Source organism: Ranitomeya variabilis, chromosome 7, assembly GCF_051348905.1.
Source record: "Ranitomeya variabilis isolate aRanVar5 chromosome 7, aRanVar5.hap1, whole genome shotgun sequence".
Classification (NCBI taxonomy): Eukaryota; Metazoa; Chordata; class Amphibia; order Anura; family Dendrobatidae; genus Ranitomeya; species Ranitomeya variabilis.
In genome coordinates this window covers 112,618,210-112,638,385 of record NC_135238.1, presented here as the reverse complement: position 1 = coordinate 112,638,385, position 20,176 = coordinate 112,618,210, and the positions used below count along the sequence as shown (strand labels likewise).

At 42.8% G+C, this 20,176-nt stretch overlaps 1 protein-coding gene across 1 annotated transcript in view; it reads right to left on the bottom strand.

Annotated features, from left to right (window-relative positions):
• Positions 1 to 20,176, bottom strand: part of COL5A2 (collagen type V alpha 2 chain) — a 449,814-nt gene that overhangs the window by 70,434 nt on the left and 359,204 nt on the right. The window contains exons 40-48 of the mRNA XM_077275667.1: positions 16,030 to 16,083; positions 15,891 to 15,944; positions 15,581 to 15,742; positions 14,803 to 14,910; positions 12,083 to 12,190; positions 11,607 to 11,660; positions 10,198 to 10,305; positions 10,037 to 10,090; positions 8,630 to 8,737 (exon numbers count right to left, since the gene is read on the bottom strand). Coding sequence (XP_077131782.1) covers positions 8,630 to 8,737; positions 10,037 to 10,090; positions 10,198 to 10,305; positions 11,607 to 11,660; positions 12,083 to 12,190; positions 14,803 to 14,910; positions 15,581 to 15,742; positions 15,891 to 15,944; positions 16,030 to 16,083 — 810 coding nt within the window. The remainder of the gene's footprint in view (positions 1 to 8,629; positions 8,738 to 10,036; positions 10,091 to 10,197; positions 10,306 to 11,606; positions 11,661 to 12,082; positions 12,191 to 14,802; positions 14,911 to 15,580; positions 15,743 to 15,890; positions 15,945 to 16,029; positions 16,084 to 20,176) is intronic.

Genomic DNA, 20,176 nt, shown 5'->3' with positions numbered 1-20,176 from the left:
TTATGAGATTGCAGCCATGGCAATCCCAGCACCAAAACATCATGTAGATTATACAGCACCAGAAAGCGAATAACCTCCTGGTGATCCGGATTAACACGCATAGTCACTTGTGTCCAGTATTGTGGTTTATTACTAGCCAATGGGGTGGAGTCAATCCCTTTCAGAGGTATCGGAGCCTCCAATGGCTCCAAATCATACCCACAGCGTTTGGCAAAGGACCAATCCATAAGACTCAAAGCAGCGCCAGAGTCGACATAGGCGTCCGCGGTAATAGATGACAAAGAACAAATCAGGGTCACAGATAGAATAAACTTAGACTGTAAAGTGCTAATTGAAACAGACTTGTCAGGCTTCTTAGTACGCTTAAAGCATGCTGATATAACATGAGTTGAATCACCACAATAGAAGCACAACCCATTTTTTCGTCTAAAATTCTGCCGCTCGCTTCTGGACAGAATTCTATCACATTGCATATTTTCTGGCGTTTTCTCAGTAGACACCGCCAAATGGTGCACAGGTTTGCGCTCCCGCAGACGCCTATCGATCTGAATAGCCATCGTCATGGACTCATTCAGACTTGCAGGCACAGGGAACCCCACCATAACATCCTTAATGGCATCAGAGAGACCTTCTCTGAAAATCGCTGCCAGGGCACACTCATTCCACTGAGTAAGCACAGACCATTTGCGGAATTTTTGGCAGTATATTTCAGCTTCATCTTGCCCCTGAGACAAGGACATCAAGGCCTTTTCCGCCTGAAGCTCTAAATGAGGTTCCTCATAAAGCAACCCCAAGGCCAGAAAAAACGCATCCACATTGAGCAACGCAGGATCCCCTGGTGCCAATGCAAAAGCCCAGTCTTGAGGGTCGCCCCGGAGCAAGGAAATTACAATCCTGACCTGCTGTGCAGGGTCTCCGGCAGAGCGAGACTTCAGGGACAAAAACAATTTGCAATTATTTTTAAAATTTTGAAAGTGAGATCTATTCCCCGAGAAGAACTCAGGCAAAGGAATTCTAGGCTCAGACATAGGTGCATGAACAACAAAATCTTGCAAATTTTGTACTTTTGTGGCGAGATTATTCAAACCTGTAGCTACACTCTGAAGATCCATTTGAAACAGGTGAACACAGAGCCATTCAAGGATTAGAAGGAGAGAAAGAGAGGAAGGCTGCAGTATAGGCAGACTAGCAAGTGATTCAATTAAGAGCACACTCAGAACTAGAGGGGAAAAAAAAAAAAAAAAAAAAAAATTGTAGCAGACTTCTTTTTTCTCTCCTTTCTCAGCCAGTAATTTAACCCTTTTTTGGGCCGGTCAAACTGTCATGATTCTCAATGGCGAGAGAACATAGCCCAGCATATATGAGAACTAGCTCTTGGAAGATGGAAACTATACTGACCATGAACTAAACCTGCCGCACAACTAGAAGTGGCCGGGTAGCATGCCTACGTTTTTTTATCCCTAGATGCCCAGCGCCAGCCGGAGAACTACCTAATCCTAGCAGAGGAAAAGACAGTCCTGGCTCACCTCTAGAGAAATTTTCCCAAAAGGCAGACAGAGGCCCCCACATATATTGGCGGTGATTTTAGATGAAAAGACAAACGTAGTATGAAAATAGGTTTAGCAAAATCGAGGTCCGCTTACTAGATAGCAGGAAGACAGAAAGGGCACTTTCATGGTCAGCAGAAAACCCTATCAAAACACCATCCAGAAATTACTTTAAGACTCTAGCATTAACTCATAACACCAGAGTGGCAATTTCCGATCACAAGAGCTTTCCAGACACAGTAACGAAACAGCAGCTGTGAACAGGAACAAAATGCAAAAACACACAAGGACAAAAGTCCAACTTAGCTGGGGGTTGTCTAGTAGCAGGAACAAGCACAGAAGGCTTCTGATTACATTGTTGACCGGCATGAAACTGACAGAGGAGCAAGGTTATATAGCGACTCCCACATCCTGATAGGAGCAGGTGAACAGAGGGGATGATGCACACAAGTTCAATTCCACAAGTGGCCACCGGGGGAGCCCAGAATCCAATTTCACAACAGCCTGTCTGCGGTCCCTCCTTGCAATCCTCCTCCTCCGCTGACCACAATGCTGCCTGTGTATCCATGTAACCGATATAAAACTGCCTTTAGCCTATTTTTAGTTATTTTAGGCCTAGTAAGCCTGTCTGCGGTCCCTCCTTGCAATCCTCCTCCTCCGCTGACCACAATGCTGCCTATGTATCCATGTAACCGATTTAAAACTGCCTTGAGCCTATTTTTAGTTATTTTAGGCCTAGTAAGCCTGTCTGCGGTCCCTCCTTGCAATCCTCCTCCTCCGCTGACCACACCAATGCTGCCCGTGTACCCCTGGAACCTATTTTAAAGTGCATAGAGCCTATTTCTTTATTTTATGTAATATTAAAAAGCCATGATAAACTACGCTGTCCCACGCTACGAGCTACCCAGTCGACACTTCTTTTGCAAGAAAAGCCATCCCAGCCCTCCACCAGCACCACCTCCATTGTCCATGCACTCTGGCAATCTGTGAGTACAAAGGTGCACCTGACAACAGACGCATGGACCTGTAGGCATGGCCACGGAAGGTTACGTGTCCATTACAGCGCAATGGGTTAATGTGGTGGATGCATGGTCCACAGGGGACAGCCTACTAAGTCTGTCTGCAGTCCCTAATTCAAATTGTCCTCCACTGTCTAAATCTGAGCTTCAACCTTCTGGCTATCATTAAGTGCTTTTTTAAAAAAAATTGGTGGTTACGGCCTACTAACGGTGTCTGCCGCTCCCTGGTGTTGTCCTCAACTGTATAAAGCTGAGCTTCAGTCTTTAGGCTTTCGGCCTATAGTATCAGATATTAAACTGCATTTGGCCTTCAACTTTGGTTACGGCCTACTAACGGTGTCTGCCGCTCCCTGGTGTTGTCCTCAAGTGAATAAATCTGAGCTTCAACCTTCTGGCTCTCATTAAGTGCTTTTTTTTAAAAAAATTGGTGGTTGGGGCCTAATAACTCTGTTTGCCGCTCCCTGGTGTTGTCCTCAACTGAATAAATCTGAGCTTCAACCTTCTGGCTCTCATTAAGTGTTTTTTTAACCAAAAATTGGTGGTTGGGGCCTAATAACTCTGTTTGCCGCTCCCTGGTGTTGTCCTCAACTGAATAAATCTGAGCTTCAACCTTCTGGCTCTCATTAAGTGTTTTTTTAACCAAAAATTGGTGGTTGGGGCCTAATAACTCTGTTTGCTGCTCCCTGGTGTTGTCCTCAACTGAATAAATCTGAGCTTCAACCTTCTGGCTCTCATTAAGTGTTTTTTTAACCAAAAATTGGTGGTTGGGGCCTAATAACTCTGTTTGCCGCTCCCTGGTGTTGTCCTCAACTGAATAAATCTGAGCTTCAACCTTCTGGCTCTCATTAAGTGTTTTTTTAACCAAAAATTGGTGGTTGGGGCCTAATAACTCTGTTTGCCGCTCCCTGGTGTTGTCCTCAACTGAATAAATCTGAGCTTCAACCTTCTGGCTCTCATTAAGTGTTTTTTTAACCAAAAATTGGTGGTTGGGGCCTAATAACTCTGTTTGCCGCTCCCTGGTGTTGTCCTCAACTGAATAAATCTGAGCTTCAACCTTCTGGCTCTCATTAAGTGTTTTTTTAACCAAAAATTGGTGGTTGGGGCCTAATAACTCTGTTTGCCGCTCCCTGGTGTTGTCCTCAACTGAATAAATCTGAGCTTCAACCTTCTGGCTCTCATTAAGTGTTTTTTTTAACCAAAAATTGGTGGTTGGGGCATAATAACTCTGTTTTCCGCTCCCTGGTGTTGTCCTCAACTGAATAAATCTGAGCTTCAACCTTCTGGCTCTCATTAAGTGTTTTTTTAACCAAAAATTGGTGGTTGGGGCCTAATTACTCTGTTTGCCGCTCCCTGGTGTTGTCCTCAACTGTATAAATCTAAGCTTCAACCTTCTGGCTCTCATTAAGTTCTTTTTTAAATAAAATTGGTGGTTCGGGCCTACTAACGGTGTCTGCCGCTCCCTGGTGTTGTCCTCCACTGTATAAAGCTGAGCTTCAGTCTTTAGGCTTTTGGCCTATAGTAGCAGATGTTAAACTGCATTTGGCCTACTAGTGTGGTTGGGCCCTTAAAACAGTGTCTGCTGCTCCTGGGTTTGCTACTCCACTGAACAAAGCAATGCCGCCTGTTTAGTCCTGTTACCAATTTTGAACTGCATTTAGCCTACATTATTCTTTGGCCCTATATCTGTGTTTCCTCCTCATCCTGCCCATTGCCCAGCCACTGCTAGATGAGTCTGCTGGTAATTTGACCTAGACCACTACATTCCCCTTGCACTCTACACAGCAAGAATCTGACCCTGCTGAAAGTAAGGTTCCCCTTCCCGCATGTTATACCACCTTACACAGGGACAAAGAGGAAGGTGCAGATGAAAGTGTAGGTTCCTTCATCAGGTGGGGGGGCATACTCGTTGGCGACGTCACTGGCACAGGGCCCCTCAGAGTACGCAAAAGTGTCGCTGCCGGTGGGAGGCGCCCCCGCCGTGCAAACACACCGCTGTACTTTGAGGGGCCCTGTGCCAGTGCCAATGCCAACGAGTGGGCCCCCCCTGCTTGCTTAGGATCACAGCACTTGCAAACTTGACATACTTACCTCTCACTGCTCCACCGCCGTGACGTAGTCCACGTTTCCTGGGCCCACTAAAACCTTGAACCAGCCCTACCCCCCACAACTTTTGCCAAATGACCCCCAATTTCCAATGCCCAACTATTATTGTAAAGTTAATTAAGATTGACAAGCTTCAGAAACAAGAATGGATGTTTTTGGCATTAAAATGGGCACTGTAGGTGTTTTCCTGGCCTCCACTCACTGCCGACTATGCTTCCCCATTGACTTGCATTGGGTTTCGTGTTTCGGTCGATCCCCGACTTTTAGCGATAATCGGCCGACTGCACTCGACTCGACTTTGGACAAAGTCGGGTTTCGCAAAACCCGACTCGATCTTAAAAAAATGAAAGTCGCTCAACCCTACCGATGACTCTTTTTTGCTTACTCCCCACCTTCCAAAGTCTTACACCTTTTATGATTAAACATTGGATTATTGCTGGACTTTTTATTTTAGTATGCCAAACATTAGTAAAATTAGACTGCTTAATCATTTATGCGTTAAACACAATATATCAACATTTGCTTATTTTACCTATCAGCAAATATCTCATTACTTTTCATCAGCACTGTGGTCGACAGTGGCCCCTATTGCATCTCATTTTGAGTGTTTACACTCATAAAGCCCTAAGAATTTGATGTCTGGTACTTATACAGTCCTAAACAAAAAAAGTCCTTCTTTGCGCAATAGGGAGTGGCCAACTGAATGATGATAAGGTCTAGATCATTTTAACAAGTCCATGTGAATGCTTTATAAGGGAAATCAAATCAACATATTTATGACATGGTACCATAACCAGAGGTTTGTACAAATTTTAGCCAGCGATGTCAGAGAAATGGAGAAATAACTGACATAGGTTCAATCTACCATATTTTCAGGACTTGTCCTCTAATAATGAATTACTGAAGAGATGGAATAATATTTGGAATTGAGAGTCCTCACTGAGAACTCTCAATTCCAAATATTATTCTATCTGCTGGCTAACACGGTACAAAGATATATATCTTTCCTGTATCAAAATGAAGAGATGGAAGAATTGATAAAGAAGAATTTCTGAAAATCATATACCCTTAGACCATGTTATTTGTATACTAAAATTGTGACATAAAAACATAAGCAAAAGCAGTGCTAGACGTCTATTTCATTTGTTGATAGTAGCAAAATGTTTAATGCCACTTTTTTTGCAGAGACAAGCTCCCTCTTCCAAAGTACTGTATTTTTTGGACTATAAGATGCACTTTTGCCCCAAAAAATTTGTCAGGAAAATGAAGGGTGCATCTTATAGTGCGAACGCAGGCTTACCGGGAGGTTGCGGCAGAGGTGTAGCGATGCTGTGGTAGTGGGAGGTGCGGAGTGCACCTGATCAGGGTCCCTTCTTCAAGATGCTGGTGACAGAAATGTGGCACCGGCATCCTTAAGAGGAGACCCTGCTCCAGCTCTACCTCATCGCCGACACTGGACCCGCAGCATCACACCCCGGGACTGCAGCATTGCCCTTCTGCCATCACCAGACAATAAGACGGACCGCCATCTTATAAAAATCTTTTTTTCTGCTATTTTCCACCCCAAAATTTGGGGTGCGTCTTATGGTCCGATGCATCTTATAGTCCGAAAAATACGGTAAATCCAAATAAGTTACCGTATATACTCGAGTATAAGCCGAGATTTTCAGCCAAAATTTTTGGGCTGAAAGTGACCCTCTCGGCTTATACTCAAGTCACGGTCGGCGGCAGGGTCGGCGGGTGAGGGGGAGAGAGGATTGTTGCATACTCACCTAGTCCCGGCGCTCCTGGCGCTCCCCCTGCCTGTCACACTGTCTTCGGGTGCCGCAGCTCTTCCCCTGTTCAGCGGTCACGTGGGACCGCTTATTAAAGTTATGAATATGGACTCCACTCCCATAGGGGCGGAGCCGCATATTCATTTCCCTAATGAGCGGTAACGGTGACCGCTGACAGAGGAAGAGGCTGCGGCACCCGGAGACAGTGTGACAGGCAGGGGGAGCGCCAGGAGCGCCGGGACTAGGTGAGTATTTTATATTCACCTGTCCACGTTCCACCCGCCGGGCGCCGCTCCGTCTTCCCGTCCTCTTGCTCTGACTGTGCAGGTCAGAGAGGGCGCAATCACATAGTAGTGTGCGCGCCGCCCTCTACCTGAACAGTCAGTGCGGAGAGACGCCGAGACGGGACGCTGAGGAGCTGCGGGCAGCAAGAGAGGTGAGTATGTGTGTGGTTTTTTTTTTAATTGCAGCAGCAGCAGCGTTATATATAGCACAGCTTTATATGGAGCATCTATGGTGCCATAATGAACGGTGCAGAGCATTCTATATGGCACAGCTGTATAAGGAGCATCTATGGGGCCATAATGAACGGTGCAGAGCATTATATATGTCACAGCTTTATAAGGAGCATCTATGGTGCCATAATGAACGGTGCAGAGCATTCTATATGGCACAGCTGTATAAGGAGCATCTATGGGGCCATAATGAACGGTGCAGAGCATTATATATGGCACAGCTTTATAAGGAGCATCTATGGTGCCATAATGAACGGTGCAGAGCATTCTATATGGCACAGCTGTATAAGGAGCATCTATGGGGCCATAATGAACGGTGCAGAGCATTATATATGTCACAGCTTTATAAGGAGCATCTATGGTGCCATAATGAACGGTGCAGAGCATTCTATATGGCACAGCTGTATAAGGAGCATCTATGGGGCCATAATGAACGGTGCAGAGCATTATATATGGCACAGCTTTATAAGGAGCATCTATGGTGCCATAATGAACGGTGCAGAGCATTCTATATGGCACAGCTGTATAAGGAGCATCTATGGGGCCATAATGAACGGTGCAGAGCATTGTATATGGGGCATCTATGGGGCCATAATGAACTGTGCAGAGCATTCTATATGGCACAGCTTTATAAGGAGCATCTATGGGGCCATAATGAACGGTGCAGAGCATTCTATATGGGGCATCTATGGGGCCATAATGAACGGTGCAGAGCATTCTATATGGCACAGCTTTATAAGGAGCATCTATGGGGCCATAATGAACGGTGCAGAGCATTCTATATGGGGCATCTATGGGGCCATAATGAACGGTGCAGAGCATTCTATATGGCACAGCTTTATAAGGAGCATCTATGGGGCCATAATGAACGGTGCAGAGCATTCTATATGGCACAGCTATATATGGATCATCTATGGGGCAATAATCAACAGTATGGAGCATTATATGTGGCACAGCTTTATATGGAACCTCCTTTGGGGCAATAATGAACGGTATGGAGCATCTATTTTTATTTTTGAAATTCACCGGTAGCTGCTGTATTTTCCACCCTAGGCTTATACTCGAGTCAATAAGTTTTCCCAGTTTTTTGTGGCAAAATTAGGGGGGTCGGCTTATACTCGGGTCGGCTTATACTCGAGTATATACGGTAATCAGAAAAAATACATTAGTTCAAAGCAATACTTGATAGCCCTTCTTCATGATAAAAATATAATAAGTTCTTGTAGAGTTGGTCGTCATGGGACTCTTTTACTGACAAAGTGAATATTTTAGTCTTTCCAATAACGATAGGCTGCAGTGCGGTTGTAATGATTAACATGACGCGTGATGGAATAGAGAGGAAGTTGTTACTTGTATCATACGTTCTTATGGCGATTCTCTACTGTATAGAATCTTCTTTTACTTACTGACACTGCCTGTATGTTTTATTATTCCCACAAAATGAAAATAAAACTAAATTGGAACAAAAAATACATGACGGCAGAAATGATCTGTTAATCAAATTAGCAACTCCTACATCTGTAGCTAGTCAATTTCCTGATAAATTTGTAAAGATGCAGGACATACTGAATAATAAGTCTAGTGTTTAATCTATACTATCTCCTTAAATAAAACCACCAAAAATTATTCTAATATTGGTTATGTATCTATAATTTTTAAATAATACTTACAGGAGGACCTGGAAGACCTTGTAAACCAGTGAAACCTCTATGCCCCTTTTGCCCTCTTTCTCCACGTTCGCCATTATCTCCTTTATCACCTTGAGGTCCTTGTGGTCCCTTTTAGGGGAAACAATAAAAGAACATTTTTTTGATCAAAATTAAATACTACACAGAGTAAATGACATCACAAACAAATCACAGGAATAAATCAGAAATTACATCCAGTAATGGGTTTAGTTAGCATCCAGGTATGTAAACGATATAAATCACATACATCATAAAGCTAGATCTGAGGCTTGCGCTGAAAGTTTGCCATAGTTTGACCCAAAAAAGCATCAAAGAGAGCCAATATATTTCATCAAGCTAAAACTAATGCTTGCTCTGAACACTTTTTTCTAGTTTGACCAAAAAAAGCCTCCCAGAGTGCCAATATATTTCATAGCAACGGTCACAGATTTGATTAATAAAACTTGTTAATCACTAGCCTACAAGGTAATTTGGCTAATATAATGCAGTGGTGCTAATTGTAAAGTGTCAAGTCTACTTGGTCAATTACATACACTATCACTGACTGGTTGGACGCTGACCAACCAGTAAAGTCCTGATTACAGGATTGGGGAGCTTTCCTCCCACTCATCTGAGTGCCATCATAGCATTTCTAGGCAGTCCTACTTTATACAACTAAGAATCGGCACCATGCAGCAAAGTTAATGTAAATCATAAATATAGACTCTAAAGGCAGGTGATTATGGTCCTGGAGGTGGAAAAAGCTCTATATGGACTTTGTTACCAAATAATATGCTAACCAAGTATTATCAAATATTATCAAATTAATAAATGTGCTTAAAGGGACCCTGTCTGCAGATTTTGCCTCTATAAGATGTGGCCACTGCCTTTCAGGGCTTATCTACAGTAGGAGAGCCGATGCTGGGGAGCGATAAAGAAGCAGGAGGGTAGTGTCGCAAGAACATGAGATGCGCCAGACCCAGACCTGCGACACCCATCGGACCGGACCACCCCCTAGGTGAGTATAATATAACTTATTTTTCTTCACTTGCAGGTTGGACCGGGGGCTTAACTACAGCATTATAGAATGCTGTAGATAAGCCCTGAAAGGCAATGGCGGCATCTTATAGCAGCAAAATCTGCTGACAGGTTCCCTTTAATCCCCGACACACTACACAAAGAAGAATTATATATTTACTACACATTTCAGCAGTATAGAGGTAAAGGATCTCCCATATGGACTATAATGTGACACTAGGGGCATGCAACATCTGGCTTTACCCCTTAGTTGTATCAGCTAAGGATACCAAGAAAATGGTTGCTAATCACTAGAGCCCCTCATGTTGATCAGCAACACCTAAACATTTCAGGGCTGCCAAGAGATTACTTAGAATCAATCATTAGATGTACCGGCAAGCCACGTTTTCCAGCTCTTCCTGGTGGGCCCATTGGTCCACGGGAACCCTAGGAAATAATTGCAAGGACAAAAAAGGATTAGGCTAAATAGATACACATTTATACAAAAACATCCAAAAGCATTATAATAATGAAAAATGTACACAATAACTTACTGGTTCACCTCTTGGCCCAGCTTCCCCTGGTGCACCAACTGGTCCTGAAGTTCCTGGAGAACCTTGAGCACCAGCAAGACCCTCAGATCCTGGATCACCACGATCACCCTAAAATTAATAAATTCACACATTAGATCTTCAAATATGCCCCAATATAATATCTAATGCTTATGCTAAAAAGTTAAACTAAAGTAAAAAATGATACCAATAAACATACTATCTACTATATAATTGTCTACGGGGGACTTCCGTCTTTCTGTCCTTCTGTCACCGTTATTCGTTCGCTGATTGGTCTCGGCAGCTGCCTGTCATGGCTGCCGCGACCAATCAGCGACGGCCACAGTCCGATTAGTCCCTCCCCTACTTCCCTGCACTCACTGCCCGGCGCCCGCTCTGTAATCTCCCTCACACAGGGTTAATGGTAGCGGTAACGGCCCGCGGTGTAACGGGCTCCATTACCGCTGCTATTAACCCTGTGTGTCCCCAACTATTTACTATTGATGCTGCCTATGCAGCATCAATAGTAAAAATATACATATTAAAAATAATAATAAAAAAAAAAACCTGCTATACTTACCCTCCGCCGCCTTTCTCGCTCCTCGTCACGCTCCCCGGACCGCTCCATTACAAGCGTCAGCTTGCGGTGAGGTCCCGTCCCAGGGCTGGTGTGCGGCAAGGACCTGCCGTGACGTCACGGTCATGTGACCGCGACGTCTTCATAGGTCCTGCTCCCACCAGCCCTGGCACTTGCAATGGAACTCGGCTTCAGGAAAATGGCCGCCGCGATCTCGATCTGCGCACGCGCGGCATCCCGCGGCCATTTTCCTGAAGCCGAGCACTACCATCTGCACAGGATCCCAGGAAGAGGAGAGGCGGGATGCAGAGGAGCAGCGACAAGAATGGTGAGTATGATACACTACAAGGGGCCCTCGGATCGTTAGGTGAGTATGTTTATTTTTTATTTTTTGGACCCTTGACATACGTGCCTCGGTAATATACTACGTCACTGGGCAATATCCTACGTGGCTCTGCTGTATACTACAAGGCTGGGCAATATGCTACGTGGCTGGACAATATACTACAAGGCTGGGCAATATACTACAAAGCTGTGCAATATACTATGTGGCTCTGTGCAATATACTACGTAGCTGCGCAATATCCTACGTCGCTGTGCTGTATACTATGTAGCTGGGCAATATACTACGTGGCAGGGCAATATACTACGTGGCAGGGCAATATACTACGTAAATGGGCAATATACTACGTAAATGGGCAGTATACTACATGGACATGCATACTCTACAATACCCGATGCATTTGCATTGGGCCACCATCTAGTGTGTTATATTCTCCTTGCTACTATAGATATAGCAAAACTCCTTGTGCATGTAAAAATTAAGAACACATACCCTCTTTCCCAAAGCTCCGTCTCGTCCAGGAGCACCATCATTTCCATGAAGACCCTAAAAAAAGTTCACATTAGCATATTAGTAACATAAACATACTCTCAACTAAATGTATTTGTATTCAACTAATATTCTATGACCAATCAAAGCCTGTAGAATAAGTCAACAATCCATATGTACCATCACTGTTTGCTATGAATTCATAGATTGCTTCCACATAAAAATATAATAGGACATTGGCATTTTTGCTATTTCCTTGAATATCAGGGCAACTTATCCACAGTTTAGCGTATTTTTGAATGATATGGACATGCAGTAAGAGTCTATAAATTGCTGATTCAGTCTATAGACAGATGATATTTTTACATTTTAGGATTATCTATTTCAAATACAGAATGCAGTGGCACATACTGCTGCTAATAATTTGAATCAGTACTTTTATTGACTGTCTTCATTAAGAATGGAAGGGTGGCACCGACCTCTGCACCAGGTTCTCCAACAGGACCATTAGCACCAGGCTGACCAATAGGACCAGATGGGCCTTTTTCTCCAGAGGATCCAGTAGGACCTGGTTTTCCCGGGGATCCCTTAATGATACAATATTAAAACATTTGTAAAAGGCATATAACATGCAAAATCACTCTAAATGTATTTAATATTTGTTCATTTTTCTTCTAATGAATCCATTTACTGTATTCTTTAGTGAATGGTTCAAGTTCTTTCTAATCATCTTCTTAATATATACTTACCTGCAAAAACCCTACTCCATGCCCTCATCATCTCCCGCCTCGACTACTGTAACCTCCTGCTCTGTGGCCTCCCCTCTAACACTCTAGCACCCCTCCAATCTATTCTAAACTCAGCTGCTCGACTAATCCACCTGTCCCCCCGCTATTCCCCAGCCTCTCCCCTCTGTCAATCCCTTCACTGGCTCCCAATTACGCAGAGACTCCAGTACAAAACCCTAACCATGACATACAAAGCCATCCACAACCTGTCTCCTCCATACATCTTTGACCTTGTCTCCCGATACTTTCTTACATGCAACCCCCGATTCTCACAAGATCTCCTTCTCTACTCCCCTCAAACTCCTCTTCCCACAATCACATACAAGATTTCTCTCGCGCATCACCCCTACTCTGGAACCCTCTACCACAACACATCAGACTCTCGCCTACCATCGAAACCTTCAAAAAGAACCTGAAGACCCACCTCTTCTGACAAGCCTACAACCTGCAGTAACCACCGATCGACCAAACCACTGCACGACCAGCTCTTTCTTCACCTACTGTATCCTCACCCATCCCTTGTAGATTGTGAGCCCTCGCGGGCAGGGTCCTCTCTTCTCCTGTACCAGTTGTGACTTGTGTATTGTTCAAGATTGTTGCACTTATTTTTATTATGTATACCCCTCCTCACATGTAAAGCGCCATGGAATAAATGGCGCTATAATAAATAACAATAATAATAATAATGTCTTCACATCCTGTTCCATCCAGATGTGTCCGGATCCCAGAATTCCAAGCGGTGGAAGTTCACCAACCTCCATATTGGGACACCCAAGTGATGGGTGTCACAATATGGAAACTGCTGGTGGTATCAGCCTCTTGCATGGTACCACTAGCAGAACATCGTTGCACCACACACACACACACTATATACGCCATATGCACCACACACGCAAACATAAACACACAATGTATATGCCGTATACAACACACACACACTGTATACGCCATATGCACCACACACACACACACACTGTATACGCCGTATACAGCCTCTTGTGCGGTACCACCAGCAGAACACCGTCGTGAGCATGCCACTGTCTGGATCAGCCAAATGATTCACTGACCGCCGCCATCTTTGTACAGGTGGAGCGCATGCGTAGTTTTAATGTGACCGCCGCAATCTGTCTGCACAAAGATGGCGGTGGTCTGATTTACTGCGCCTGCGCAACTTCCTCACAGGCGCAGTGAATCAATTGGCTGATCCCAGCGGCAGATGCGAGACGTGTCTACAGGCAGAGGAAGCAGGTCACATTAAAGGGGCTTTCCCACGAACGAAAGTTCATTTTAAAAATTTTCTGCGTCTGACTGTGTACGGAGCATACCACATCTCCTGGGCAGAGGAGGAAGCAAAAGACAATACTGACATTACAGCAGGGGATCATAGAGGATTTCTTTTGTCAGGTAAAATATTTCACTGACTGTTTTTAAGCAATATTTTAGCTCACAAAATGTATCCTCTGCGATCTCCTGCTGTAATGTCAGTATTGCCTTTTGCTTCCTCCCCTGCCCAGGAGCTGAGGTACAGCACAGTGGTGGAGAGAAAGAGCAGACAAGGTTTAGAGCACATGGGGTACACAGGTCAAAGAAGAGATGACATGAGAGAAGACAGCAGATGGGGAGAGAGAAAGCGCACAGGGGTGAGAGAGACAGAGCACAGGGGGGAGACAGTTCAAATGGGACAGCACATGATGGGAGAACGCAGCACAGGAAGAGAGAGACATGAGACAAGGAGGATAGCACATAGGTAGACAGGTCAAAGAAGAAAGCACAGATGGGAGAAGTCAGCACATGGGGAAAGAGAGTGGATAGGTGGGTGAGCACATGGGGGGATTCTCAACGCTGCAAAGCCTGCCCCCATCGTGACATTACCGCCCTCCCGATGCGATAGCATCAGGCCTCCATCTAGTGATTTAATATTTGCTATACTTGAACAGTGATTCACATTACTGTACAGTGCAATCGCATTAGTACAATTCACTGTATTAGGTTGGGAATAATTACAAAAATACGCAACTCTTTTTTTTGCAAACATCACATTTGACTTTCTAGTATGCTGGAGAAATGATATAACTCATTTATGGTGCTAAGCATTGTTTTTACTATATCTATATATAAAGAACAAGATATCAAAGTGTGATAGTCTGCCAGAGGTGAAATGCTGGATAAATCTCAAAATTATTTCACATTCAATATGAACAAATTATCCATGAGGTATTTAAATGTAATCAAATAAAAATTATAAAAGGGGTTATGGCTGACAGTATACACTTGTACTAAACTGCAGATTTCCTTCTCTTTGCAGACTTTATATATGCGATGGCATGAGGTTTCTTGTGCTGAAATCTTTACCAAGCTTCCACACATTCTTACAGTAATATAATTAATAAAACATTGGTCATGATACTCACAGCAGGACCTGGAAGCCCAGTCATGCCTCTTTCTCCCCTCTGACCAGGCATGCCAACTATACCCCTCTGGCCAGTTGTTCCAGATGGACCAGGAGGGCCATCAGGACCCTGCACAAAATAATACAAGAGTTAACCATTAGTATTACCATACTACATTATAGAAACCATATACATTTACACATACAGTATGTTTCTAATATCTATGTATGTCTACTATACATTAAACATGGTAAAGAAGGAAAGCAAAGTATTTTGTAAATAGAAATAGAAGACTTCAAGCACAGGAATCCTTTTTAGGTAAAAAATTCTTTATTTCTTTACTTAAATATCTTCAGCGATAAAAAACAACATCATGGGGACCGCCTCATAGGCCTATGGGGGTCCCCATGATGCTACTTTTTATCGCTGAAGATGTTTAAATAAAGAAATAAAGAAATTTTTACTGAAAAGCATTCCTGTGCCGGAAGTCTTCTATTTCTATTTGCACACATGGTAGTCAGCCACTGATCTCCAGGCACGGACAGTCTCAGGGATATTTTGGTGAGCAAAGTTTTCTCTTCCCTTTTCCCCTTTGCTAAAGTATTCTGTAAGCTATACAATACTTATCAGAATATACAATAAAGTGTCAACAGCAGACATAAGGCAGAGGTATGGAAACAGCACAAAGTGTTTCACACCTGGGTCTTCACTAGAAATATATTTAAGTTCATACAATCCTGTTAATACTCTATAACCAATAATTATAATAAAGATTTTAAATTAAAAGTTTTCAACTTACCGGCTGTCCATCATCTCCAGGATCTCCTTTATCACCAGGGCTGCCAGCAGGGCCAGCAGGACCTCTGTCTCCAATTCTACCATGTGCTCCAGGCTCCCCACGTAGACCAGGTGGACCATCCTTTCCGGGTTCACCTATTGGGCCAGGAGGACCAACAGCTCCCTAAAAATATTTATGTATACAGTAAACCTCACAAGAGTGCAGGAACATTCAATACACAAAGCAATGGTTAAAGTGAATTTGCTACAGTGAAAATGTTATCAAAATTGTAAAATACATTTTCATTTAAATATCTTGAAACTTTACTCACAGAGGAACCAGGTGGTCCAACCCGTCCAGCAGATCCAGGAAATCCTGTTGCTCCCTTGAAAAGTAATTATATGTTAAATGTGGTAGGATGAAAAGAAGAGAACAAATGTATGTTGGTGTGATGTATGTGCCTTACTTACAGGGGGTCCTTGTGTTCCTCTACCACCCTTCAGTCCAGGCACACCATGAGGTCCCTAAAACAACATTTTTGCAAGTTTAGGCATAAATGATTATTTAAACTTGCTATTAAATTGCCTTCAATTGATATATTTTCATCTATGTGTTACAAGGGTATTTTCCAAGCATAAACAGTCGCACTCAGAGTTCCTTCAAAATTTTGCCAAGCAAGTGGTTTTTTATTTTCAAAACACCAAAATTAAACAGTTCACCGCTGTGGTATAAGGTAACGTTTTGACCCGCTGGGTCTTTATCAAATCTTACTCATAATAAAGAAACAGGTAGAGGACATGTTCCCATGTGAAGTACTGGAGTCCCGTTAGGGGCTGCTTGTGTGCTGCATCTGACGTCTGTGCAGACCGCTTTTTAACCATGTTTCCACAGAATTATAAAAAAATAAAACTCATGAAATAGGCCTGGACAGAAATGATGGTACCCTTAATTTAATATTTTGCTGCACAACCTTTTGAGGCAATCACTGCAATCCAACAATTCCTGTAACTGTCAATGAGACTTCTACATCTCTCAACAGGTATTTTGGCCTACTCTTCAAGAGCAACCTGCTCCAGTTGTCTCGTGTTTGAAGGTTGCCTTTTCCAGACACCATATTTCAGCTCTTTCCAAAGATGATCAATAGGATTTAGGTCAGGGCTCATAGAAGGTCACTTCAGAATAGTCCAATGTTTTCCTCTTAGCCATTCTTGGGTGTTTTTAGCTGTGTGTTTTGGGTCATTATCCTGTTGCAAGACTCATGACCTGCGACTGAGACCAAGTTTTCTGACACTGGGCAGCACATTTCTCTCTAGAATCCCTTGATAGTCTTGATATTTCATTGTACCCTGTTCAGATTCTAGACACCCTGTGCCAGATGCAGCAAAGCAGCTCCAGACCATAACAGAGCCTTCTCCTAGTCTCACAGTGGGACAGTGTTATTTTCTTTATATGCTTCATTTTTCCATCTGTGAACATAGAGCTGATGTGCCTTTTCAAAAAGTTCAATTTTTGTCTCATCTTTACATAGGATATTCTCCCAAAAGCTTTGTGGCTTGTCAACATTTAGTTTGGCAAATTCTAGTCTGGCTTTTTTATGATTTTTTTTTTTCAACAATGGTGTCCTCCTTGGTTTTCTCCCATGAAGTCCACATTGGCTCATACAACGACGGATGGTGCGATCTGACACTGATGTTCCTTGAGCTTGAAGTTCACCTTTAATCTGTTTAGAAGTTTTTCTGGGCTTTTTTGTTACCATTCGTATTATCCGTCTCTTTGATTTGTCATAAATTCTCCTCCTGCGGCCACGTCTAGGGAGGTTGGCTACAGTCCCATGGATCTCTGAATAATATGTGCAACCATAGTCACAGGAACATCAAGCTGTTTGGAGATGGCCTTATAACTTTTACCTTTAACATGTTTGTCTATAATTTTCTTTCTAATCTCCTGAGACAACTCTTTCCTTCGCTTCCTCTGCTCCACGTTGAGTGTGATAAACACCATGTCACCAAACAGCACAGTGAGTATCTATAGCCCTATATACAGGCCCAGTCACTGATTTCAAGATTGTAGACACCTGTGATGCTAGTTAGTGGACACACCTTGTCCCTTTTGTCACATTATTTTCAGAGGGTAACATCATTTCTGTCCAGGCCTATTTCATGATTTTTATTTTTTTGTTTTAATTCTGTGGATGCATGGTTGAAAAGCAATGTGCGACTTTCATTTGTTCATTTTCATAGATCTTTTATTTATTATTACTTTTGTCAGATTCAAGTTACTTCTGTGACCATTGTGTGTGTTTCTGTCATTAAACGAGGGGTACCAGCAATTTTGACCATGTGTGTATATAATTTAGCACAGTGGACAGGCAGGAGATGTGTCAATATCTATCAGCAGCAACCCCTCAGTACAGTATATAATATGATGGGACAGGCAAGGTGATGTTTGGATGTGTAGGCCCAGCACTGGCAGGCTTGACAGCAGCATTGTATACATTTATCGTGATGGATAGTCAGGATATGCTGTTTCGGACATTAGCACTGGCTACTGCAGATTAGAATAAAACACAATGGACAGCCAGACAGATGTTAGGATGTTCTAATTGGTATCAGCCATAGGTGAATGAAAATTCACACTGATCCATGTCTAATTCATTTTGCCAAATATAAGGTTTTCAAAGTTTTCCACATTTGCGGAAGGCAATCTGGTCTGCTGGGTCATGAAAAAGACAACTTCCATGCTAAAAAACTTCCTTGTAGTACTCTGGAGGCTGGAAAAAACTGTACACCTGTGGTAAACTGTGCCAGTTATTGTTACTGGGCCAATCTGCTGACCAGAAGTCAGTGGAGTTGTGGATCCATGGTATCGGGCTGCTAAAGGAAGGACACAGTGAAGATATGATTAAACCTGGATAAATTGGTGATAGATCTCTGTTTGCTATTTTGTCAGGTTGGCACAGTGGCAGATAAAACATCTGATGCATCATATTGTATACAGTATAATTGCTGCTGCTTTAGCTACTTGTAGCCGGAATACTGGCACAGGCGGGGTTGCAGGGTCTCCTGGTGACACATAGGGTTGGCAATTGTCTGCTCAGCAGTAACCTTCATTGATCAGGGAACACAGCTTATCCTTATCACGTGTCAGTCGTTTCTCTCTTTTTGATGCCAGAAAAAATGTCTCATTTTGCATTCATCGAGGAATCCTTTGCTTGATGCTAATGTTATTGGTCTAGCAACGTTCTAGAAGTATCCTTTGTCATCAAAGTAAATTTTGTCATCATCATCATTAATTTCACACTTTCACACTAATCATCAACCTTGCCCTTGCCTGTACCTGGAATAAATCGATGTCCCTAGCCATATCAATCTGCTGCTGATTTTGCTCCCCAATCTTTCACATCCTCCTGCATGCAACATTTAAGAATTATCATCTCTAAGGCTCCTAAACAGCTCCAATATGGCCATGAACACATAGAAGTTGCTGTTCTTTCTGCATCTATTGCTCCGTCTTTGTTAGTGCTTTTTTTAATATACGGTAAATAAATGTGAGAAGGATGACATCATTGAAGCACCTCTAGACCCAACTGACAAATTTAGTAGCCCAATTGAAAAGCTTCAGTAGGCGACAATATCCGCTGCCAAATGCAAATTTTTAAGTAACTCAAGCTCCAGTTTGCCTGCTGTATGATAAGTGTTGCAGGCGGCTTTTGAGACCTTTCAACATATGAAGCTCTGAATGCCATCATGTTGCAACATTGAAGATCAGGAGGTGCTCAGGCAGACCATTCTGTTTTTGATTTCCCACATAAGAATGACTGAAATGTCCAAACACTCTTCTCGCTATGTCTACCACTTATTTAAGTTGGTATATTTCTTTAAGAAATCTTGCACAGTCAAATTTATGATTTTTGCCCAAATGTAATGCAGATACAATGTTCCGGGCATTGTCTTTTACCATAAAGTCCCGTTGCATTTGACGGAGAGCCATCTATCATAAGATTTTGTGTTTAATGCATAGCAGCAACTTGTGCGCTGTATGGCTTTTGTTGCACATGCTAATTAGCTGTAAAACAGCTTGACTACACTTAAACTTACAAGAATAAAAAGAATGAGGAGAGGATGCAATATTCTTCCCTATTGATGTTGGTAATGCCCTGTTGATTTAGGAGGATGATAAAGAGGTATATAAGACAATATTCTCTATACGTTGAATTTGTCTACCATATTATGGTTCTTTCTCAATACCAAGGTCAGCCTTCTCTGATTGATTCCATCCTCTACATTGTGTAAAATGCATGGCAAGTATTTTTGGTGATTCACGTGAAGGGAATTGGAAATTATTCAAGTTCATTGAGTCCAGCGAATGTCCAACAAAATTGATACTAATACAATTTTCATCCAATAGATTAATTTATTTCCACATTTTATACATATGAATATGTATAAAGGATGAATATCAGTCCCTCAATGCCAAAGTGCAGCCTTAAAGCATAAAAACTTTAATAATGTCCAATAGTATTTCACTAGTATTAAGGGGAATTGGTCCTTAGATTTTTGCATCCTCATCTGAGAGCTGTGTACTGTAGGCAAAAAACGGTACATCCAACAATATATC